Below are 24,910 nucleotides of genomic sequence, written 5' to 3'. Positions count from 1 at the left end.
ATAATCTTTGGCTTGGCTTGGTTTAAATCTTGCTGTCTTTTTTTGTCTTTGTTCCAGGGCCGAAATAATATGTTTCATACATTGTTAATGTTTCTCTACATCATAAAAACCAAAGAGTCAGGAATGCTTGGGTAGGTATTGATGCTTTAAAAATGCAAGTACTTAACTTATTTACTGTTTTTCTTCCCATGTTAAGATTCTGCAGAAACAGCATCATATATTGAAAAGATTGTGGCCTGAACAAGAGATGTGGCTTTTGGCACTGGCTCAGCCCTGTCACTAACCAGTTCTATTCTCTCGGGCAAATCCATTGATTCCTCACCAACCTCCATTTCCCTACTGGTTTCCCTCACTGGCTTTACGGTTGTGTCCCTCAAGAAGCAACTCTGAGGATGTATATCAAGCTCTTGCCAATTTAAAATTTATCAACAGAACAAAACAAAAGCCATCCCATTTCAGACACAGCCTTCTGCAAAATGTTTATACTTCTAGAGAGACTGAGTCAGCACCCATTCCATAATATTATTAACTGGGACGGAAAAATGGTCAGTTGAAATTGTTTACTTTGTTGTTCTAAATATTTAGAATGAAGCTCACGTCCTGTTTCAATAACTTCAGAATTGTCATATGGCCATTTTGGTGATACGAAATATTAGCGTATCAAATAATATTTTGAAGCAGGAGGACTGGTTAAGGCTGGGGAAATCTCGTAATGCAAGGTCTAGAACTCTCAAAACCTGAGGTTAAGAAAATGTGAAGGGAAAGGCTTGGAGTGGAGAACGTCTGGGGTCCATTCCAGTTCCGATATGCATGCCTCTTTTCAGTTTAGCTTAGGCGTCCTGTTTTATATGTGTTTTAGAACTACATTGTCCGATAGAGCAGCCATCCATCACATGTGACAATGAGCCTTTGAAACAGGACTAATCTGAATTGAGATGTTCTGTAAGTGTAATGTATATAGACCAGAATTTGAAGACCCAAGAAAAAGGGGGATACAAAAGATCTCATTAATACTTTTGTGCATTGATTACCTGTTGAATTAATACATTGGATATATTGGATTAAATGAAACATATTACTGAAATTAATTAAACCTGTTTCTTTTTACTTTTTATAAAAATTTTAAGGGGCGCTTGGGTGGCTCGGTCGGTTGAGCGTCCGACTTCGGCTCGGGTCGTGATCTCACGGTCTGTGAGTTCGAGCCCCCCGCGTCGGGCTGGAGCCTGTTTCGGATTCTGTGTCTCCCTCTCTCTGACCCTCCCCCATTCATGCTGTGTCTCTCTCTGTCTCGAAAATAAATAAATGTTAAAAAAAAAAAATTAAAAAAATTTTAAGATGTCTACTAGAAAATTTAAAATTATGGGGGCATCTGGCTAGCTCAGTCAGTAGAGCTCATGACTCAATCTCTCAGGGTCGTGAGTTCAAGTCCCAGGTTGGGCATAGAACCCACTTAAAATAAAATTTTTTTTAATATAAATAAGATTAAATGTAAACAAATAAATTTAATAAATTAAATATAAATACAATTAAATATAAATAAAATTTAAGAAGTAACAAAAATAAATTAAAAATATATTTAGAAAAAAATTTTAAATGATGTATGTGGTTTGCATTTCACTGACATCACATTATATTTCTACTGGACAGTACTGCTCTAGAGAAAGCCAAGTTCTTGTCCTTAAACATATTAGATTCAAAGATTTTTAAAAGACATAAACAGTCCAAAAAAATTTTTTTTCACCAAGTCGGTGTATGGTTTTAATGTGATTCCTATCAAAATCCTAGCAAGTTTTTTTTTAGTTCTCTTCTTAATTTTATTTTTTTTAATTTACATCCAAATTAGTTAGCATATATAAAAATTTTTTTTTAATATTTATTTATTTTGGGGATGGTGGGCAGAGAGAAAGAGACACAGAATCTGAAGCAGGCTCCAGCCTCTGAGCTGTCAGCACAGAGCCCAGTGCAGGGCTCGAACTCCTGAGCCATGAGATCATGACCTGAGTTGAAGTCAGATGCTTAACCGACCCAGCTACGCAGGATCCCCTTTTATCATATATATACATACATATATACATATATATATATATATATGTATGTATATATGTATGTATGTATACATTTTTTTCTTTAATGTTTATTTTTGAGAGAGAGAGAGAACGAGCAGGGGAGGGGCAGAGAGAGGAAGACCATCTGAAACAGTGTCCAGGCTCCGAGCTGTTATGACAGCACAAAGCCCGACAGCGGGGCTCGAACCCACGGACTGTGAGATCATGACCCAAGCCGAAGTCTGACGCTTAACTGACTGAGCCATCCATATGTCCCATTGTCACATATGTTTTAACGTAAGAAAGATTAAATAGGAAACTCACTTTTGTGAAGCATCTAAACTATTCTTTTTTCCTTATTTTTTAATTACAAAAGTAATACATGCCCAATATGCAAATACTTAAATGCTACAGCAGTGTATATAGACTAGAAATTGAAAATTCCCATCTGGTCAGCCTCTCAGTCCCACTGCCTCTGAGTACCCAATGTTAGCAGTTAAAAGTGTATGTTTATAGACTACTTTCTGGGAATAAGTTGATCTGGGTTTTATTTTTCATTTTGTTTAAACATGTATTGTGCCTAAACATATTATCCTATGCTTTTTTTTTAATCTTTTTTTTTTTTTTTGACATTTATTCATTTTTGAGAGACAGAGACAGAGCATGAGCAGGGGAGGGGCAGAGAGAGAGAGGGAGACACAGAATCCAAAGCAGGCTCCAGGCTCTGAGCTGTCAGCACAGAGCCCGATGTGGGACTCAAACCCAGGAACCGTGAGAGATCATGACCTGAGCCGAAGTCAGACGCTTAACCGACTGAGCCACCCAGGCGCCCCTGTGCTCTGCTTTTTAATCTCACAGTTTGTCTTAGACATTTTTCCATGTCAGTGAATACAGACCTTTTTCCTAAAATTTCTAGCAGTATATAATTATAAATATGTGCATGAATATGTATTAGAAATATGGAATATGTTATAAATATAATGTTTTATAATTATTCCTCACTTAATGCTTCAGAAGGGCTATTTTGAAGCCAAGAATTAATTGAAAAATACTTTAGGGGCGCCTGGATGGCTCAGTCGATTAAGCGTCCGACTTCGGCCCAGGTCATGATCTCAAAGCTTGTGGGTTCGAGCCCCAGGGCTGACAGCTCGGAGCCCCGCAGTCTGCTTTGGATTCTGTGTCTCCCTCTCTCTCTCTGCCCCTCCCCTGCTCACGCTCTGTCTCTGTCTCTCAAAAATGAATAAATGTTAAAATAAATAAATAAATAAATAATAAAAAAAAATAATGAATAAATGTTTAAAAAAATATTTTTTTTATATAAAAAAAGATATTTTAAATCAACAGCAAGTGTTTGTTTAATGTTTACTTATTTTTGAGAGAGAGAGAGAGAGACAGAGTGTGAGCTGGGGAGGAACAGAGAGAGAGGGAGACACAGAATCCAAAGCAGGCTCCAGGCTCTGAACTGTCAGCATAGAGCCGGACACAGGGCTAGAACCCATGAACTGCAAGACCATGACCTGAGCCCAAGTCAGACGCTTAACTGACCGAGCCACCCAGGCACCCCTCGAATGTTTGGTTTTAATTGAAAGTTTATCTTTTCCTCTCTAGATCCAAATTGACATTTTGATGCATTAATGATTTGTCATGATAGCTTGAAGTTTGTGTTGAGTGCTAGGTACGCTTTGTCCACATAAAAATGGAAAATTTTCAGAAGTATTTAGGAGGCTGGCTCAATCTGTAGAGCATGCAACTCTTGATCTGGGTTATTAGTTCAAGCCACGTGTTAGGTATAGAGCTTACTTAAAAAATAAATAAAATAAGATAGAAATATTTAGTGGGGTAATGACTTACTTAGAGGCCAAGAAGAATTCATACAATTTTTAAAGTGCGTATCTTATTGAGCAACTTAAATGTGGAAAAGAAACATTTCAAACTAAAACTAATACATCTTTTATTTATTTGAGATTTTTTTTTCTTAACCAAGGGAAAAACTTTGAAATTATTAACTTTTTAAATGATTGATTAATCTACTTGATACATTCTAAAACAATCAGATGCTTAAAAACTATCCTATAACTTAAAGGAAATAAGCAAGTGGCTCAAATAGAGTCCATTTGGAATCATGCCCATAAAGCAGCAGCAGATTGATCCAAATACATTATCCAGTCAATGCCAGATATTTGTGCAGTTCCTGGAATGAGATGACTGGTTTACTTCCAAAAGGGGGAAAAATCTAGACAGAATTAACTGCACAACAATTTAAGTGTTCTGTTCAGCAAATAAACCATAAATAAAGTTTAAAGCTACAACTAAATGACAAACTGAAACAAAATTTTATAGTTGCAACAGATATAGCAAGTCCAAGCTAATATCCATCATATGTAAAGAGCATATATAAATTCATTAGAAAGAAAATATATAGAAAATGGTCATAGACATGAAAAACTTACCCAAAAAAGCTTTGTGCATATGGCTAATAATCACAAAAAGATGCTGGTTAGCCTCATATAAAACAAGCCACAATTAAAACTTTTTTTTCAATCAGATTGACATTTAGCATTTGCAGGGTTTTTTTGGTTTTTTTTGAGATTCTTTTTTTTTTTTAATATACCAACATGGGACTCTACACCCAACATCACAACCCTGATAACCAAGATTTGCATGCACTACTGATTGAGCCAGCCAGGTGCCCCTCTCATTTGCAGTTTTGGTGAAGAGTTCCTTGAAGAAATGGGAAAAGCCACTTAATATATAAATGACCTTTTTTGAAGGGCATTTTTGTAATATGTATATATATTTTTGAAATTTTTGTCAAAAGCAATAACTGCTCATAATTTTACAAGTCCTGTGGTGCTAGAAGTTCATGACAGAAATAACCAGTTCCCTGTTCCCCAAGCCCACTAAAGACAGCCACTTGAAACTCTCTTAGCCTTTTTCTTCTGATATTATTATAGTTCCAAATAATAGAGGCATGCAGCTGTCTCTTGATTCTTCAGTTTGGGACATCAGAGGTTGATTTCTTACTTTGTCAGATGAGTAATCTCTTTCTCTTATAGCCCTCTCCTTTGTACTTTGAATACTGTATAGTACTCTCTAGAGTAGAAGTAGATTTTTCTTTTTGTTTATATATAAGTAGGTTTAGTTTAAGCTATATTAAGAATTCCCATGTACAAATTCACTAAAGCATCCATAATAATTAGTAAATTCTTAATTCGGGTTTAATAGGTAAAATTCTCTAAGAAACCTAGCAGCTCTATATCATATCCTCCATGTAAAAAATTTAGGGGCGCCTGGGTGGCGCAGTCGGTTAAGCGTCCGACTTCAGCCAGGTCACGATCTCGCGGTCCGTGAGTTCGAGCCCCGCGTCAGGCTCCGGGCTGATGGCTCGGAGCCTGGAGCCTGTTTCCGATTCTGTGTCTCCCTCTCTCTCTGCCCCTCCCCCGTTCATGCTCTGTCTCTCTCTGTCCCAAAAATAAAAAAAATTATAAAAAAAAAAAAATTTAATTGCTACCTCTACTTTAATCTTGCTAAAATTATTCTGTAATATTCCTTGAATTTTCCACACCCTGTAAACGCATTTGTCCTAAATTGGGGTTTTAAGCCCAGTGAAGAAAGCAATTACTATTGCTAGGGTCCACCTGATAAGCCACAGGTAACATAACTCATTACAGAATGGCATAAATGTTATCAGTTAAATATGTATTCCTTTATGTTTGGAAATCAATTCAACTAAAAAGTTTTTTTTTTTTCTTTTTATAGGAGAGTTAATCTTGGTCTATCCGGTGTGAATATTTTGTGGATTTTTGGCGAGTAATGTGGGTCGTTTTTAATTCCAAACATTAGGACTTTTATTTGATGGAACCAGGAGTTGAATCTAAGCATCTCTGAGTCACTGTGTCTTTTGAAATAAGATACATATGTGTGTGTTAACAGACTCTTTTAGATTTAACGAAAAATTAGCTATTTTGAAACTTCTTGTTAAAGTATTTCCTGTGTTCTCTACACCAAAAGACATTACCTTCACTTTTTTTTATTACCTTTCAGATTTTTCAGTTGTCTGTGAAACTGACAAAAACTGACCCAAAACTGCAATTTCCCCTTAATTAAGAAATTTGAGTCCTTTTTCATTGTAACCTACAAATGAGAATCATCCACCTGATTTTTCCCCACAAAAAAATTATTTTTTTCAATCGCATTATTTGGTGTAAATACTTAAAAAGAAACAAGGAAATTGCTAATTCACCTTTTTTATCTCTTTACTTCCCTGTTGTTCTATAGATCAGCCCAAGGCCCACATGTAAAGAGATGAGATCAACTTGTATTAGTCCATGTGCATTTTTAAATAATATTGAAAGAGGTTTGACAGTGTTGGCATGTTTAGAAGTCAGCTCTCAGATTAACTCACAGAGTTAAACTATCTGGGTCTTAGGTTAAAAGGCTGAAGACATTAAGAAACTCTTGCTTTTTTAATAATTCAATCTGGGGGCGCCTGGGTGGCTCAGTCGGTTAAGCGTCCGACTTCAGCTCAGGTCACGATCTCGCGGTCCGTGAGTTCGAGCCCCGCGTCGGGCTCTGGGCTGATGGCTTGGAGCCTGGAGCCTGCTTCTGATTCTGTGTCTCCCTCTCTCTCTGCCCCTCCCCTGTTCATGCTCTGTCTCTCTCTGTCTCAAAAATAAATAAACGTTAAAAAAATTAAAAAAAAAAAAAAAAAATTCAATCTGACTGTGTTATTTTAAGAGTTCTCTTTTAAGATCATACAATATCTGTTTAAATTTTTTTAGATATGTTCAAAATATCTGGAGAGTAAGAAGTGACTGAGTTTTGCTTGACTCTATTTTCTTACGTATATATGTATAGGACCTTGAAGGCTAGCTAGCAAGTGTGTTTGTTTTCCGGATTGACGTCCTGTTAGAGACCACTTCTGTCACCTTACGGAAACCTGGAAACAAAACTAGAATCTTCTGAGTAACTGCATTTTGGTCCTATATGTGCATCCCGTTTTTAATAATTTGTAAATTCTGTTTTTCAACAAGTCGTTCCTGTGTTTTGAAGGTCCTATGTCCAGAGGAAAGGAGGTTTCTTTTCACTGCTTTTGATGTATGTTGAACATGTTTGCTGTGGTATTTTAGAAGAAAATGTCAATTAAACATGTTAAATACGAGAACATGTGAAAATCTAAGTACTGTTTCAAAACTTATTGAAGGTGTCACGGAATAACAGTTGTTACATGGTTAACATTCTTTATTAAAGGGAATAAGGGAAAAATTTTAACACGTTAAGGCAAAGGTTTTTTTTCTTTATAGGACTTATGGCAGCTTTTAGTCCAAAAATTCAAAGCTATAATATTTTTATTTTGTGACTATCAAGAAAATATAATATGTGGGAAATATACATGTAAAAAGACTAGAGAGACATGCTAAAAAAGAAAAGCTCTTTTGTTTGCATACTGTGAGTCTAGCGTGGGTTACTATATTCTCGGTAGTTTTCCTATACTGACTAGTCTCCACAAGTGTTTGAGCCAACTTATACTTTAATGTAGCCTTTATTAAAAATACTTTGATAAATTAGTTGGCATTCACACGTCAGGAAGACAGTGCACTGCAAATATGGTAAAATTTTTGGGTCTTTGCGTTAAAATGAGTAAATACCTACTTTAATTAAATGTTATTTATAGGGTATTTTTCACGAGTTTTTCTTTTCATTGCTTGACTCATCCTTGTGGGATCAGATCCACCAATTATGTTGATTTTTAGATTATGTTCTCTGTATCATTTATCCTTCCCCCCCCCCCCCCCCCCCCCGCTATGAATATCAGCCTTTACTTCAGCCAAATTTGTTTTAGGGGCATATCTAGGTGTTCATAATTTAGTTCCCATGAAGACATAAAAATGCTGTGTTGCTTGGCTTTCTCGAACTGATATATGGTACACTTTAAACTGATATTTCCGTGGTGAAGACATGTAGCATATGGCTGGCACTTCTAAACCCGGCTTTGGAACAGAAGTCCTTTATTTTTTTAGAATATCCATCTTTTAAATGTGGACTTTTCCTCAGAGGTCAGTGTTGGTCCTGTGTTTCCCTGTCTCTGCTTTTCCTTAGAGATCTCATTCCCTCCACAACTTCGTTTGTCACCTCTCTGCATCTGATTCCCAAATTTACCACCAACCATAACGTCTCTCCCGCCTGAGCTCTGGCGTCCGACATTTCCATTCGCGTGTCCTGTGGACTCTGCGACCGGAACTGAATTCACATCTGCCAAAACCCGCTCGCTCTTCTAACCTCCCTTTTTCTGTTCGTTGTACTACCAGTCGCCCACGCTCAAACCTCCGGTGTCCTCTTTGATTCCTTCGCTCCCTGGGTCCCCAGTCCAATTAGGCAGCAAACCTCATCCATTCTTTCTTAACAGTGTCTCTTGCAGCTGGCCCTTTCCGTTTCTGCTGCCCCTGTGCTCATTTGCACCCTTATCAACTCACATAGGACCACTGCAACAGCCTAATTCATCTCGCAGCTTCCTAATTGTCGCCGCGCTTCCAGACTTTCCAATTCATCCCGCACGTTCTCTTCAAATTCATCTTCCTGAAACACCTGTTTGATCATTTCATTCCCCTGATCACTTCCTTAGCCTGACATTTAAAGCCCTCCACAATCTGGCCCCAAGCGAGCCTTCTCCTCCCAGATCCTCGGGCCCAGCCAGGGCGGGCTGCCGCTCGCTGGGCTCTCTGTGCGCTTCCTCCCGCTTGTCCCCCTCACTCTCTGGGGAACCCCCAGAGCAGCCTGCCCCTGCCTTGAGACTTCACTCTGATTAAACCTGCTATTTTTTGGAGCTAGTCCTGGCCACTCCAGCTGGCAGTCATTTCTCCCCCCAGGGTGATTGGATCCGTGCCCCTTTTCTGGCACTCAGCAGCCATATGAATAGATTCAGAAGTGACTTTTGGTCTAACGGTGCGTCCTCGTATCTTTTCTCATCTGCCGAAAAGAACGGAGTTTTTTACTAGTCTGAGCTGTCCTGCTGTTCGGGACGACTTGACAATGGCTAAAGCCACCTTCTGGGAAAGGCTTGCATTCTCCTCTTTGAAGGACGCCTTTCGAGCAGCCAGGCACCCTGGCCTCCCCTCTGTGTTAGGCCTGAGGAGAAGTGAAGCAGCCCCGGGACCGGACAGCAACAGGGGGGCTGCCCGAGTGAGGTGTGAGGAAAATGCCACAACCGGGTCCCTGCACCCCAAAGGTCTTCCTCAGTGAGCTGGGTGAGGCCCTGCGCCTTAGCACGCTGTTCCAAATGCCACAGCGTCCACGGGAAGGGGCGCGGGCTGCACCCATCCCTCGGTGACTCCGGTCCCGGCCGCCTCCAGACCGTGGGTAGTGGCCGAAGGCAAAAACGCGTGACTGTGAGCAACAGGGGGCTGGGCTCTCTGGCGGGAAAGCTTCTGAGAAGGATCTGGGGGGGCCTTGTCTGCACACTTAAAATGAGAGGGGTTTGCACAACGAGCACCTGTGCTTCCTGGTGCCTGGTGACGTTGCCACATCTCACTGGGTGTGCCAGTGGCTTTCTGCTGAGTCTAGAGGGTTGTTAGGTGTTGCTTCTGAGCCACATCTTTAATTCGAGCCCTGGAAGGTCATCCAGGATTCCATTTCCACACTGACTGAGCTGTACTCACCTCGGGGACAGGTCGTGGGTTCCACAGTCAGGGTTAGGAAGAGGAGTCCGGTACAGCAGAATGGGGCTGCAGAGCAAGCAGGACCCCGTCCACCCAGGGATGTTTCGCCGCAATGTCCCCTGCAGGCAGTCCCCAGCTGCTGCCGTGGGTGCCGTAATGACAGTTCAGAGCCTGGAGCCTGCTTTGGATTCTGTGTCTCCCTCTCTGCCCCTCTCCTGCTCGCTCTCTCTTTCAAAAATAAATAATAAACATTAAAAAAATTTTTTTAATACAATAAAGCTATAGTTACATCCTTTCATGTCCCCAAAGCAAAATGAATACTCCAAAACCAGTCTGGCTAGAAGAGCCACTGGCCTGAATGGGCTGAGGCTTGGGAGGACTGAGCTCTTTTCCCTGACTGGCGCAGGGTAATCACCTTTTACGCTGATTCTGATTCAGAGATCACTGAGAAGCTACAAGCTAAAATAACGGATGACAGTGCTTTTAGGTAGGGAAAAAACTGGCTTTGCAAAGTCCCCAAACAGCCTATTAGCATAAACGTAAGAAATGGCCCCTTTGGCATTGTGAAGCCACTATCTCCTTCATGGACCAGGAGATCTTCATGGCCTTGACAGGCCCTTGCCCCACCCCAACTGCTCTTGCCCAGCTGGATCTGCCCCCTGCTCCCTCCTTCCTCCCCCCACCCCAGATCTGGCCCTTCCCCAGCATAGACAGTGCTACCTTTGTACCTTGAAGGCTGGGCTTTCTGGTCTACCAAGAAAACACCGTCTCCTTCCTTTCCCATTTCTAAACTAGAAGGAAAAAGTAACAACCCTGAATCAGACTCTGCTTTCATGAACTGCATCCCATAGGGGGAAAGTCAGAAGGTGGTGATCTGCTCCGTTGGGGGCAAGACTTGTTTTCTCAGGCAGCGGCCAGGCACGATTCTTCCTCAGACACATGGTGTGTAGACTGGAACCGGGCAGCTCTGTGATAGTTTTGGCCCAGACTACAGGCATCAGCGTCCTGAGCTCCAGCTCCACAGAAAGGCCCCTTGTGCTCCTAATGGGGAGGGGCATCATCCACTGGACAGCCTGCGGGGCAGAGCAGGCCGGCTAACTCGTGGAAGGAAGACTTGGCAGAAGAAAGATCTAAAGCCCTCAGCCCCCAAACCTGGTGGTTTGAAAAGGTGTTAACGTGGCATCCGTCTCAAGTTAGTTAACCACTCTTAAAAGTAAATTCAGTAAGGGGCGCCTGGGTGGCTCAGTCGGTCGAGCGTTCGGCTCAGGTCATGATGTCGCGGTTTGTGGGTTCGAGCCCCACGTCGGGCTCTGTGCTGACAGTTCAGAGCCTGGAGCCTGCTTCGGATTCTGTGTCTCCTTCGCTCTCTGCCCCTCCCCCACTTGTGCTCTGTCTCTGTCTCTCAACAATAAATAAATGGAAAAAAAAATTTTTTTGAAAAAAAAGTAAATTCGGTACGATGTTCTGCTTCCAGTTCAAAGTTCTGCATGAGTTCTTTAAAGTCTTTTTTAGGGGCGCCTGGGTGGCGCAGTCGGTTAAGCGTCCGACTTCAGCCAGGTCACGATCTCGCGGTCCGTGAGTTCGAGCCCCGCGTCGGGCTCTGGGCTGATGGCTCGGAGCCTGGAGCCTGTTTCCGATTCTGTGTCTCCCTCTCTCTCTGCCCCTCCCCCGTTCATGCTCTGTCTCTCTCTGTCCCAAAAATAAATAAAAAACGTTGAAAAAAAAAATAAAAAAAAAAATAAAGTCTTTTTTAAGCCATCTTGAAAATTCCTGGAGCTAACTACCTTAAAGTTGTGGTTAGACTGTACTTAGAACTCGGAGCTAACGTCCACATCCCAGAATTATGGATTCTCTTAAATGAGACACAACGTATTTTCTATGCAGCCAGAGAAATGATCTTTCATTGAAACTATCTCTGAGTAAGTTGCTACTTTTTCCCGCCTCAAGACTCTGTTTCCCCACCCATACGCCCTCCCCTCTCACCTACCCGCAGTAGTTTTCTGCTGGTGAGGGATTTGCAGCTCTCACTGGCTTGCCCTTCTGACCCTGTCCCGGCAGGTGCAACAATGGGGCAGTGCTAGAACAAATACCGAGGAAAACTAGAGGCCCAGCAGGCAGTGGAACTCCTGTAAATGATGGAGCTTCTGTGAGACTCTGGCTTCCTTCAGGTCCTTGAGGGCAGGTGCATGTGAGATACTCAGGAACTATTTGTTGGATTACCAAGTGGATTGAGTAGAAATTCACTTGAAAAGCAATCGTTTTCTTGTTCTGGACTGGAATTTTCAGTGTGCTTTCCATGCTGAAGACCGTAGAGAGCTCTCTGGCTGGTGAGTAGAAGGGTGGCAGAGAGGAAAAAAAAAAGCTAGGAATTGGCAGTTGGCTCTAAACTTGTAGAGAAGAAGGTCAGAGGACCCACTCTACATTTCCATGCATCCTTCTTTATTGGGCTCTATGGAAATTAATTCAATAGTAAGGAGTACGTATACGCCTGGGAGTGGGTGGAGCCATCTAGATGCACACCTGCCAGCAGTTTCTCAATTGGGTGCAAAATTGGTGGCATCCTGCAAGCTGACACAGCCGGAGCTGTGTTAGGATAGGTGCGAGGTGTGAGAGCTGGGAACCCCGTGATCCGGTCCCGGGATACCATCAGCCCGTTCCCTGGCACACTGCAGAGTTTTCTCCAAGTATGTGTCTCATTGGACCTGAAGATGTACTTCCTGAGCTGCTTCTCTGGAACATGCTTTCTCCGAGGATAGCGTCCGTCCGTTCCACAGTTAGAGTCTGTGCCCCCCCCGCCGCACCAGGATCGGCCACACTCCTCCACTGCTGGTGGCCCTGGAAATTAGTACGGCCTTTTCGGAACATAACACGGGGCTGCACGTATATCTCCGTCACTCCTGCTGCATAACAAACTATTCCCCCAAAGCATCATTCAGTATCACTTTTCCCCGGGGAGCTGGAAGACTGACTCGTCTTTAAGGCTCGTTCATTCACATGGCTCGTGGTCGACGCTGGCTATTGGCCGGGGGCCTAACTGGGAATGTGGGCGGAATGCCCACACAGGGCTTCCACATGCGGCCTGAGCCACCTGTTAATTCCAAGAGCAAGTATCTTGAGAAAGGAGGGGGGAGATGGGGACAGAAGCATATTACTTTTTATAACCTAGACTCGAAAGTTGCACGTTTCTTCCACTGCATCCTGTTGATCGAGGCGGCTACAAAGAACGGACCATTTTCAAAGGGAGGGAGCCTAGACCCCACCTCTCAATGGAGAGAGTATGTGGGATGGGTCATATGTTGATGTGGCCGTTTTTGAAAAATACAATCTACCACAAAGTGCAATGCCCACCTCCTGCGATAATACTCTTTGGCTCATCGATCCCAGGAAAATGTATCCTAGGAAAATATTCAACAGGAAAAAAATAAGTTATGCCTAAAGATATTCATTGTGAGCATTTGCCTATTGATTTATCCATCCCCCCAGTAAATATTGTTTAAATTCTTTTGCTAGGTGCTAGGAATACAGAGGAGACTTAATATACCCGTTTTCCCCTCCCATGGTTTCTAGTCTACAATAGCTAAAAACAAAATCCATCCAAATGTCTAGTGATAGAACCGTTTAATCAATTATTGTACCTCAATTCTGTGAGATCTATCCTTGAATGAGATACTTACAGACTTATCTTGACCTCTTTCTAAAATTCCTACAACTCTAACAAGACTATGTAAAAAGATGGGGGAAATGTCGGGTAGAAGTGACAGCAAATCAAAGTTGTACGTCTACTGTGGTTACAATTATGTAAAAATATGCATGCGGATCGCCAACTACAACAGAATATCCAAATGTGAACTCACTTGTTGAAACGGGAACGTGGATGATTGTTTTTCCATTTTCAATTCCCTCTCAATGGTATGTCGCTTTTACAATAAAAAAAAAAAAAAAAAAGTCCAGAAAGGAGGGTGGGGTGGGGGAAAGTGGTGCAAAATAGAATTTTACAGGTCAAAGGAAGAGAAGGCTCTGCTGAGTGAGAAGGTGAGGTGGGACAGGTGGCAAATGAGCTTCAGCAGGAGAAAGCAGCAGGGATCCAGCCATGAAGACAGGAGCAGGGGAGCTGACTTTGGAAAACTGCAAAGCATCCCACCCGAGCCGTGTTTACCAGAGCCTGGGAAGTTGGGGCTCGAAGGAAAGGTTCACCTAAGGCTGCAGAGTTGACCGGAGAGACTCTGCCACTTTTTGAGCAGAGATTGAAGTCAAAGGTGTGCCCAAGGAAGATGCCCCTGCCCGCTGTCCCGAGGATGACAGAAGCAGGCAGGGAGGCCTGGGGGGAGGCTGCTGCCGAAGTCCAGGTGGGGCAGGAAAGCTTGGAGAGCGTTTGTGAAAGCAGAAACGGTCACAACGTGGTACCTTGGTAGACACAGCCCCCGAGACTTCGGCCTGCGTGGTTATGACGATTGCAGCGCTAATCGCGGAAATTGGAGGAAGAAGAACCGGTTGGCAGAAGAGAGATTTTCAACACGCTGAGTTCGAGCTGTTAACTGGGACATCCAGATGGAATGACAACAGATAGCTGGAAACATAAAGTCTGAATCTTAGGGAAGAGATCCCCTTTTTGGCAAAATAGCCTGAACCTCCCACTCGGCCTAGAAGGCTCTTCCCCCAGCTGTGTGTAACATCTGCTTCCTGTCTTCAGGAAGAGCTCTGCTCAAATGCCACCTCCTTGGACGCTTTCTTGCCACCCTAAAATGGCACTGCTGTCACCATCTCCCTTACCCCGCTCAGCTCTTCTTCATTGCACATACGTGAGACTTTACTTACCCCCACCAGCGCCCCCCTTTAGAGATGGGACGCCTGCGTCATCGTCCTGTGTTAAGAACTGCACGTTAATGGGCAACGGGGCGCCGATTGGCTCTTATGTGAATTTCCGTTATGAAATGATAATAACACATGGCATATATTCTTCTGACTCCAGAGCTCAGTCTAAAGATTGAAAACTTCTCTGCTCAAAAATACAACTTAGAAGAAAGGACACCCACCAACTGGTTTTTAAGAATGTCTCCTGCATAGTGGCAGGTACTTCCAGGCCTATCCCATTGGCCAGCCCTTAATCACAGGGACACATCAAGCTGCAGGGGAATCTGAGGAAAGTAGGTTCTGTCTGCCATGATCATGGCCATGGCCAGCTAATAATCCTAGCACTACAGATGAAGGGGAGGGGTTGGATGTTGGACAGCAGCAGCAGTCACCGAGGAGATGTCTATACAAACCCACAGAGCCTTGGCTGTGCCTGCCTCCAAGGGCCATGAACATGGTACAGAGTCCATTGTCCCCTGGAACGGTGTTAACTCACCAAGGGTTTCCTAACCCTCTCCCTGGTCCCCAGGCACCGAAGATAAGGAAATGTTCAACATTTCTGTGTTCCGGATGCCAAGATCTGTAGAGCAAAACATTGCAGGGACGTCTACAATGCTTCTGCTTAACACTCTAAGTATTTTTAGCCAGCACCAGCTACGTAATTTGTGGGACCCAGTGCAAAATTAAAATTGGGGGGGGGGGGGGGCAGGGAACACGCCTGGGTGGATCAGTTGGCCTGACTCTTGATTCTGGCGTGGGTCATGATCTCAAGGTTCACAGGTTCAAGCCCCGCGATGGGCTCTGCGCTGACATCATGGAGCCTGCTTGGGATTCTCTCTCTCTGCCCCTCCCCTGCCCAAGTGCTCTCTGTCTCTGTCTCTCTCAAAATAAATTAAAAAAAAAAAAATGAAAATGTGGGGTCTCTTGTTAAAAATTACCAAGAATTTCAAGACAGCCACAACAGAGCATTAAACCAATCACAAGGCCCTTCTAAGTGTGGGGTCCTGGGTGGCTGTCCAGGTGGCAGTTCTTTGACACCAGTTCTCTGTTTAGCCTAGTAAAAGAAAGGATGTGTGTGTGTGTGTGTGTGTGTATCTTTTTTAAGTTTGTTTATTTTGAAAGAGAGTGTGTGAGCGGGGAGGGAGAGAGAATCCCAAGCAGAGGCCGCACTGCCGGCAAAGAGCCTGATGTGGGGCTCAATCCCGTGAACCGTGAGATCGTGACCTGAGGCGAAATCAAGAGTCAGATCAACTGACTGAGCCACCCGGGCGCCCCAAGGAGCTCTTTAGATTGTGTGAAACACCACAGGCAAGCAGTGTTGGCTTTGGGGGCCGCTTCAGTTTTGGGGTGAGATGTTTTTCCTTGTCATAGCTTAGAAAGCCTGGAAGTGGCCTTGGGGATCAAGCAGCTGGACCGTCTCATTGTACAGAAGACCCAGAAGCCCAAAGAGGGCCTGCCCCTGCCCAGGGTCCTGCTTGGGCCACTCTAGAAGTCCGGCCTTCAGACTCCGCGGTGCCGCAGGAGGTAGTCGTTTGTCCCCATCAGGCCGGCTCTGTGGTGCCAGGCCACAAGGCATCGTTGACACTCCTGGGACCTCCCAGCGCCCACTTGGGCTAGATTCTTCCTCCAGCCTGTATGGTCAAAGCAGACAAAACCAGGAGGCTCTCTGTCCTTGGCTCCTTCTAGGGGATGTGCCACGAGTCCTCGGGAGCTGAATGGTGGCTTGAAGAGCTTGGCCACTGCGCTCTGATACTTACTTCCTCTCCACAGATGCCTCCAGGCTGGGCATCCGCGGCCTTGGTGTGGAGGTGGGCACAGAGGTAAGGGCGGGACGCGGCGCACCTGCCAGGTAGGTGCTGAGGGCTCGCCCCGAGGGCACTGGCCAGGGTAGAGGCCAGGCACGCCCTCCTGGTGGGAGCCGGAGCGGGAGGCCGGGGCCGGGGAGGGCGGCCGTGTGGGAGTCGCGCCGAGCCGGGGCAGGCGCAAGGGCAGATGAATGTGTCACGGGGAGCGGGGCGGGCGGGGTGTCAGATGGGCATGCTTGTCTCCGGGGGGGAAAGAAGGCTGCGCGAGACGCGAGGCGGAGGAGAGGGGAGCGATTAGCGAGCGGGCGTGAGTCACGCATCCAGTCCCCGGGCAGCGGCGCGCGCCGCGGGCTCCCCTGGGTGCGGACTCGGTGCCAGGCGGCGCAGCTGGCGCCGGGAAAGGTGCCAGCTTTCCTGCGGGGGCCTCGCGGGGTGGGGGCCGGAGCCGGGGATCTGATGGCCACCTGCTCCTGGCGTGAATCCAGAGGACGCTGGTATCTGTGCCTGCGGGGCCCTGCCGGTCCCGGCGCCGCCACCACCCCCATCCCGTCGCGCCCCCCACCCCCCGCGGCGGGAGGACAAAGCGGGGCCGCCCGACGGTCGCACGCGGCGGGCCCCGCACCGCAGGAGGGAAGGGCGCCCTGCCTGTCCCGGCGGAGGCCCTCCCGGCCAGGACAGATGCTGTCCCTGCCTCCCTGCCAGGCCGGGACGCCCAGGCCGGTGACCACCAGCTTCCCTGTGCCTTGCGGGGCCGAGGGCCAAAGAAATCAAGTGGTTTTCATCCCCGCCAGTAGGCCGCAGGGCTGCCAGTGGCTCAGGCCTTCATCCTGAAGGCACCTGGGTCCCCACTGTGGCCCGAGTTTCTAGAAGGCTCTGTTCAGAGTCGACTGCTTCTCCCTCCCCGACGTGGGCCCTGAGAGGGGTGGCCGTGGGTCCGAGGGAGCCTGCCTCAGAAAAGGCACTAGGAAGGGAGGCCTGGGTGGCTCAGTCAGTTAAGCTTCCGGCTTCTGCTCAGGTCACGATGTGGCGGTCGGTGAGTTCGAGCCCCACCTCGGGCTGTGCTGACAGCTCAGAGCCTGGAGCCTGCTTCAGATTCTGTGTCTCCCTCTCCCTCAAAAATAAATAAACATTAAGCAAGAAAGGGCACTAGGAAGCCCCCCCTTCTCCAGGAAGCTGCAGCAGCCCCAGCTGCAGGCCTGGAAGGAGCTTCTGTTCCTAACCTCTGCCCTCTAACTAGGCTGCTGCCCGGGAGAGGGAGGTAGGGAAACAACGGCCTCTCCTCCTGAAGGTCCCTGTGGCTATTCAGGCACCAGCTCCACTGGCTTCTCTCTGTATCCACGGGGTTACCCGGGGGTGTCACAGGCCGGATGTCGGCCTTTCCAAAACTGTACCTGTGGCTGCTGAGGAGGAGGGGGTCTCTTACACCCGTGTGGTCACGTGAGTTGGCTCCTCTCCTGAGAAGCTCCTCTGCCCTGGTTGGGGAGAAGAGTGGGGGGCACTGGCGTGTGTCCGGAAAGCTGAAGGTCACTGCCCTGCTTGGCCAGACCTAAGAGAGGGAAGGGCCAGGCCGGTCTCGCCCTGGCCTCTGTCGCCACTGCCTGACCGCCACACAAGGCCTCGGAAGAAGGGATCTGGCTACAAGACTTCGGTGTCATTTCCCCGCCTTCAACGTCAGTCAGCAAATTTATTGAGCTCTTAATATGCTCAGGGCCTCGCCGCTCTCACCTGCGGCTGATCGCTGCCCTTCCCTGTATCCATTTTCTCTGCAAAAATGAGATCAATACATCTCAGCTGAGACGTAAGAGGTTCCTCCACGGCAGAGCTGGTAAAGGAACAATAGCCAGAGGCCTTCACCTTCCCGCGCAGCCCGACCAGCGTGAGGCAATGACTGAGGAGTGCACAGGAATCCCCCACCTGGAGGGAGCACGGCGTGGGCAGGCTTCCTTCACACCCGCTGAGGTGCGAGGACGTGTGAAGGTTGGCCCATCTTCACACTTGGTAGCAGATGCCTCCCTGGGTCACAGTCATCCCCTGCGTGCACGTGTTTTTGAACTTAAAAAAATTTTAATTTTACTTTTTTAAAGTTTATTTATGGATTTTGACAGTGGGAGGGGCAGAGAGAGAGGGAGAGAGAGCATCCCAAACAGGCCCCGCGCCGTCAGCACAGAGCCCGATGCGGGGCTCGAACTCACAAACCGTGAGATCGTACGTAACCTGAGCCAAAACCAGGAGCCAGACGCTTAACCAACTGAGCCACCCAGGTGCCCCGAGTGGTATAGAACTTTTCACGTCACCTCTGATTAGCCCCCTCTGCCTCAGCGTTTGAAACCTCATGGTTTATGTACCATAAATACGTATGCACAGCCGCTGGGGTGGTTTAGTCCTCGGGCCATTTTGTCGGTATATTTGTATTTCCTGACCTTTTTAGAATATCCTTGAGAAACAGAACACAGTTCCTGTTTCTTTTGTTTCCTTTTTGCTCACCAGGGTCTACCGTGGGGTTCTGTACACAGCCGGTGCTGAACTGCTTGCTAAATAAAATGGTGACAGCTTAGAGACGGTCCAGAGAGACTCAGTTGGTTGAGCGTCCGACTTCAGCTCAGGTCATGATCTCACAGTCTGTGAGCTCGAGCCCCGCATCAGGCTCTGTACTAACAGAGAGACTCTTAAGAGGCCCGTGGCGGTTACTGGAGATGTAGTGTGCCCCTCTCTGCAAGGCCCTGTCTCCTCAGCACCCACACCTGGCTGAGGTGACCTGCCTGGGCCGCCCGCCCTCCCTCACCCCCTTCACGACGTGAATGTGAGGGTGGGCCAGCTCCTGGCAGACCCACAGCAGAGCTGGGTGCAGCTGAGGCAGCCCAGCCGGTGGCCATCTTGCATCTGCGTGGTTGAGAGCTAGGTTGGATGGGCTCAGGCCCTTCCATCCCCACAGAACGGGGGGCACTGCTGTTGGGCTGCTCAAAGCTTATCCAGAGGACGCCAGACCTGAGTCTGCACCTTAGCTCCCAGGCAGCAGGATCAAGGGGAGGGAGCAGCACATCCTCAGAGCCCCCACCATACTCGTAGGCCAAGCGGCCCCCAACCCCCCATGGAGCAAGAGGATTTGGGGGCTTTAAGGGTCCAAAGTCTTGGCAGGCTTTTTCGTCTCCCCACCTCCCAAGCTGGAGTCAAATTTTAATTGAAGCCTGCGAAGCACAAAGTCCTACAGAAACCATTAGGAGAGTCTTCTGGAAAATAGAGACTGACAAGAATCCCTGCAGGGAAGAGGATGAAAGAAATCACAGCTCACCAAGCCCTCTGGGCAACCAGTCCCGGGGCACCCAGCAGACGGCTTCTCCATCTCTGTCGTGCCCAAGTCCTCTCCCAACCCTGATCTCATTAAAAGGAAACCAAAAGAGCTATATTATTTGGCTTCCATCTGGTCTCTTGAGACTCAAGGACTTTAATCAGTAAAATGTTAAAGAATAAAATAACTCTACAATAACAAGAAAGCCGCCAGCTGGCCCTTCCAGTGACCTTGCCAGAGTGCCTGGGAAATGGATCACACCATCTGGGCTTGACTTCCCTCCTGGGGAAGAGTGAGCAATTATGCCATTTTAGGATCCAAGTTTACAAAAAATTTATTTCCCCAAATAAGAAAATGTGTGCCCCCCAAACAGCTTGTATCTAATATATCATCTGCTTCCTGCATCCCACTGCCCCCACCCCAAACCAGCCCTCCTCTCTTCCCTATTCCAGGCCCAGAATTCCAACATGGCATCTTCGGGAAGGGTTGACAGTTCAAGGCACCACAGAGGGCTCCCTGTGAAGAAACGTGGACAAGTCTAAGAGCAGGAAATAAATTACACTGGTTGAAAAGATAAGAAAATTGGTTGAATTCCTCCTCCAGGTCCAAGTGTAGGACTTACCAGACCTCTTCCTGGGGCCATCTTGCTCTCATGGGGAGAACCTAAACTCAAATCTATGAAGGAAAGACAGAATGGGCAAGGTGCCCAGCAGGTGACAGTTGAGAGAGAAGAGTGCTGGTGGTTCAGGCTGGGTCTCCCTTTTTCAAGGAGCCCCTGAGAGGGAGCTTCAGGGTGTAGACCTGGGAGGCAGCCCTTAAATTCCCACATAGCTTCCTCTGGCAATGGCCGACTAGCCCTTAACCCATCTGGTGTGTCCCTGGGAAAAAGAGGCAAAGGGGAGCGGGAAGGACTCCACCACAGTAGCAGGGTTGAACCTGGAGCCTGGGGCTCAGGCTCTGTGCTCTGAAGTGCCGTGAGGAAGGGGCTCAGGCTCTTCCTCCCCAAGAGGGACAAGGAAGAGGAAACAGTCTGAGGTAAATCTCCCCACCGAAGGATATATTTTCAGCCTTGAGCCACTTGGCTGGCTCCCCCTCTCACCCCACTCCCCTCCTCAGACTCCTTTTCCACAGCCTGTGGAAGCCCATAGAAGCTTCCTTCATAGCCATGGAAGCTTTGCCCGGTTCAAAGGGTTAGGCACCACAAGCAGGCCCCGGGGGTCATTGTCATCTTGGTCTTTAGGGCCCTTTCTGAAAGAACTGGCCATCATCCTCCCAGGAGCACCCCAGACCGCAAAGGTTGGTGTGGCCCGAATGCAGTGGGAAGAAGCTGCCTCCCTGAAGGGTGACCTCTGAAGTCAGACCCCAGAGAGACACCCTCGTAAGGTCAACAAGGGGCTTTCAGGGTGAACAGGGCCAGTGAGAGGCACCTGGGTGGGGGTGGGGGGATCCTGAGTCTGGGACGAGAGCTGCTTCCAGGCTGTTAAGTGTGGTGTCAGTTGCTCAGGAAGTATCTAACCATGGAGCTGTGGATATTCTGGCACTTTCCAGGTCACCCTGAGTTTCTTCTTATGTCTCATCTTCACAACTTTTGAGGGCAGGTTTTCTCATTTATTTATTTTTATTTTTATTTTTTAACGTTTATTCATTTTTGAGACAGAGAGAGACAGAGCATGAACAGGGGAGGAGCAGAGAGAGAGGGAGACACAGAATCTGAAACAGGCTCCAGGCTCTGAGCTGTCAGCACAGAGCCCGACGCGGGGCTCGAACCCACGGACCGTGAGATCAAGACCTGAGCCGAAGTCGGACGCTTAACCGACCAAGCCACCCAGGCGCCCCAGGTTTTCTCATTTAAAAAACTTTTTTTAATGTTTATTTTTGAGAGAGAGAGAGAGAGAGAGAGAGAGCGCGTGAGCAGGGGAGGGGCAGAGAGAGGGAGGCACAGAATCCGAAGCAGGATCCAGGCTCCAAGCTGTCAGCACAGAGTCCCACGCGGGGCTCGAACCCACAAACCGTGAGATCATGACCTGAGCTGAAGTCCGGTGCTTAACCGACTGGGCCACCCAGGCGCCCTAGATTTCCTCATTTGAGAAAGGAGGAAGGCAAGGCCCAGAAGATCACATTCTAAGTAGAATCACTGAGACCCAAAGCCATGTACTGTTTAAAGCTCATGTAACTAAAGTGCCCCGGCCAGTGCCCCGGTCCAGGCGCACCCGCGGCATCAGGGCCCCCCTGGGCCTGCCAGCTTGTTCTCTGCAGGGCAGGCTCTCCTCCAACAGAGGCCGCTGGCCCCCACAGCTTCAGGCTCGCAGCCTATCTGGTCAGCAACCCCAAGAGAAAGGCCCCGAGTCTCTAATTCTTTAAGAGAAAGTATTGAGAATACTCTTATACCTACTACCTGGATTTGTCGTATCTTTATATTCTGTCCTGAGCTGGTGTTTTAAAAATTATCTTTTAAAAAAGAAAATACAGGGGCGCCTGGGTGGCTCAGTCGGTTGAGCAGCCGACTTCGGCTCAAGTCACGATCTCGCGGTATGAGTTCGAGCCCCGCGTCGGGCTCTGTGCTGACGGCTCAGAGCCTGGAGCCTGTTTCAGATTCTGTGTCTCCCTCTCTCTCTGACCCTCTCCCGTTCATGCTCTGTCTCTCTCTGTCTCAAAAATGAATAAACGTTAAAAAAATTAAAAAATAAATAAATAACAATAAAGAAGAAAATACAGGAAAGGGACAAATCGTGGTACCTTCAGACAATGGACTATTATTCAGCACTAAAAAGAAGTGAGTTCTCAAACCATGAAAAGACATGGAAGAAACCTGAATGCATATCATTAAGTGAAAGAAGCCAAGCTGACAGGGCGACATAACGTGTGATTCCAACTGTGTGACGTTCTGGAAAAGGCAAAACTACAGAGACAGTAAAAAAGATCAGGTGTTGCCAGGGGTTGGTGGGGGGGGGGGGGGGGGGAATAGGTGGAACATTTTTAGGGCGGTGAGAACACCGTGTATGAGACCGTACAATGGTGGATACGTGTCATTACTCATCATCAGTCCAAACCCACAGAATGGGCCCCACCGAGAGTGGACCCCGAGGTAAACCACGGACTCTGGGTGATAACCACGTGTCCGTGTGGGTTCATCAGTCGCCACCAAGGTACAGCTCTGATGCTGGATGTTGTTGGAGGGGAAGGCTGGGGTGGGGGAGGGGAGGCACTTGGGAAAATCTCTGGACCTTCTCAATTTTGCTATGAACCTAAAACTGCTAAAAAAAAAAAAAAAAAAGACGAAGTCTCTTAAAAACACACAGAAATACAATTATTAAGAACGATGACACCCAAGTCTCCACGATGCCCCCCCCCCACCCCCCGAGCTAGTTTCCCAATTCAGCCTCAACAAAGTACCACAAACTGAGACGCTTCAACCACGGGAACGTATTCTCACACAGTGGTGGAGGCTCGAAGTCCGAGGTCAAGGCGTCCGCAGGACCGGTTCCTTCTGGGGCCTGCGGGGAGGGGGGGGGTCCATTCCCTGCTTCTCCCCCAGCTCCGGTGGTTGGCTGGCAATCTCTGGTCTTACAGACGCATCACCCCATTCTCCGCCTCCGTGCTCGAGTGCTGTCCTCCCTACACGTGTGTGTCTGTTCTCAGATACCCTCTTGTTATAGGGACACCAGTCATACTGGATGGGGACCCGTCCTAATGACCTCATTTTAACTCGATTACCTCTGAAAAGACCCCGTCTCTGAACATGATCACATTCTGAGATACCAGGGGGTTAGGACTGCAACCTACATTTTAGGAGGTGGCGGGGGGGGGGGGGTACCCATTAACACCCACTGAAGACACAGCCTTGCCCTGACCTGTGGCGGCCGACTGAGCGCCACATGGCTATGTCGCTGTTCGGACTGCGTGTGTCCCTGGCGGTATTCCGGCTCGGAATTCTCACGGGTGATTTCACAAGCAGGCTGCAACTCACACCTGGCTCTCCCCATCTAGAGCAGCCTGTCAACGCACGGCGGGGTTAGACACATTTTCCAGGTGTCACGGGACGATGCAACACGTGGCAGGGTGGCCTTCACTCGGCAGGTGCAGCCAAGCCTCAGCCCGGCACATCCAAAAGGTCTCCCGGAGACTTGGGCGCTCCCAGCGCTTTTCTTCTCTTACGACGTCTCTGAGCCGCAGAACCCATATGCCAGACATTCCGCGGAGGCAATTCCGAGGCGAAGTGTCTCAAGATCTATCGCCCAAAACACACTTACTGTCTGACACAGCCATTTCTATTCCTCTTAGAGTCCCTTTTTGCATTGCTGACTCCCGAGAAAGCTAATTAATTATTGGAGACACCACTATGAAATTGACACGGTGATTAATCTGATAATCCCTTTTATGAAATTACCTCTGAAATGCTAACTTTTCATCTTTTGAAACTCACTGTGTAAATTACCCTGAAGATTACATTGTACCGGCTTTTGGCTCTGTAAATCTTAACGGCGGTTTTTTGCCAAAAGCAATAAAAGCTGTCCCGAATTTTATCAGGTCAATCAGGAAAGAGGCAGGCAGGCAGGAAATTGAAGGTGACATACTGCAAGTGGGGGGTTTGCCTGACGGATTGGTAGAACCTGCTGTTGCCAGTTGGCTACAGGAGACTTTGCGCCGAGGAGAGGCACAGCGGTAGCCTCCTGAGGCAGAGGGACAGGAGCCCCTGGTCGCAGGTGTCGAGGCTCCTCGACACAAGAGCCAGTGTGGTTCTAAGCGGTGGTCCCTTCCCCCCTTCTCTGCACCACCATCCCTACGTCCCCTCCCAATGCACCTCCTGCAGTGGTGGAGACCTCTTGGTGCATGACAGAGACAATGCCTGCCCTCCTGGTGCTTCCATTCTAACAGAGGCAGTCAGACAATAAACAAGATAAATGACAAGTGACAGGGTGTGAAGAGGATAAGGGAGACCTAGCGGGGGGGGGGGGGGGGGGGGGAAATACACACTTTTTAAAATTTTTTCATGTTTTATTTATTTTTGAGAGCGAGAGACAGAGGGCCAGCAGGGGAGAGGCAGAGAGAGAGGGAGACACAGAATCTGAAGCAGGCTCGAGGCTCTGAACTGTCAGCACAGAGCCCGACACGGGGCTCGAACCCATGAACTGTGAGATCATGACCTGAGCTGAAGTTGGACGTTTAAGTGACTGAGCCACTCAGGAGCCCCTGGAAACATACAATTTTAAACCAAGGGTCAGGGAAGACCGTGTTGCCTCGTTTACCTCACCCTGGTCCTGCCTCGTT

At 47.6% G+C, this 24,910-nt stretch overlaps 2 protein-coding genes across 5 annotated transcripts in view; one reads left to right on the top strand and one right to left on the bottom strand.

Moving 5' to 3' along the window:
• TMEM209 (transmembrane protein 209) overlaps nucleotides 1-6,080 on the top strand; it is a 36,211-nt gene extending 30,131 nt beyond the window's left edge. For all 3 annotated transcript variants that reach the window (XM_049641863.1, XM_049641865.1, XM_049641861.1), the window contains 2 exons: nucleotides 58-131; nucleotides 5,805-6,080. In XM_049641863.1, coding sequence (XP_049497820.1) covers nucleotides 58-131; nucleotides 5,805-5,859 — 129 coding nt within the window. In that variant the 3' untranslated portion in view covers nucleotides 5,860-6,080. The remainder of the gene's footprint in view (nucleotides 1-57; nucleotides 132-5,804) is intronic.
• A 13,819-nt stretch (nucleotides 6,081-19,899) lies between these two features.
• The window catches only part of KLHDC10 (kelch domain containing 10), a 71,589-nt gene continuing 66,578 nt past the window's right edge, over nucleotides 19,900-24,910 (bottom strand). For both annotated transcript variants that reach the window (XM_049641857.1, XM_049641859.1), the window contains one exon: nucleotides 19,900-20,158. In XM_049641857.1, the coding sequence (XP_049497814.1) occupies nucleotides 19,943-20,158 (216 nt within the window). In that variant the 3' untranslated portion in view covers nucleotides 19,900-19,942. The remainder of the gene's footprint in view (nucleotides 20,159-24,910) is intronic.

The sequence above is a fragment of the Panthera uncia genome, chromosome A2 (genome assembly GCF_023721935.1).
Source record: "Panthera uncia isolate 11264 chromosome A2, Puncia_PCG_1.0, whole genome shotgun sequence".
In the NCBI taxonomy this organism is placed as follows: Eukaryota; Metazoa; Chordata; class Mammalia; order Carnivora; family Felidae; genus Panthera; species Panthera uncia.
Note: the sequence above shows the minus strand (reverse complement) of the source record. Positions and strands in the feature narration are given on the sequence as shown.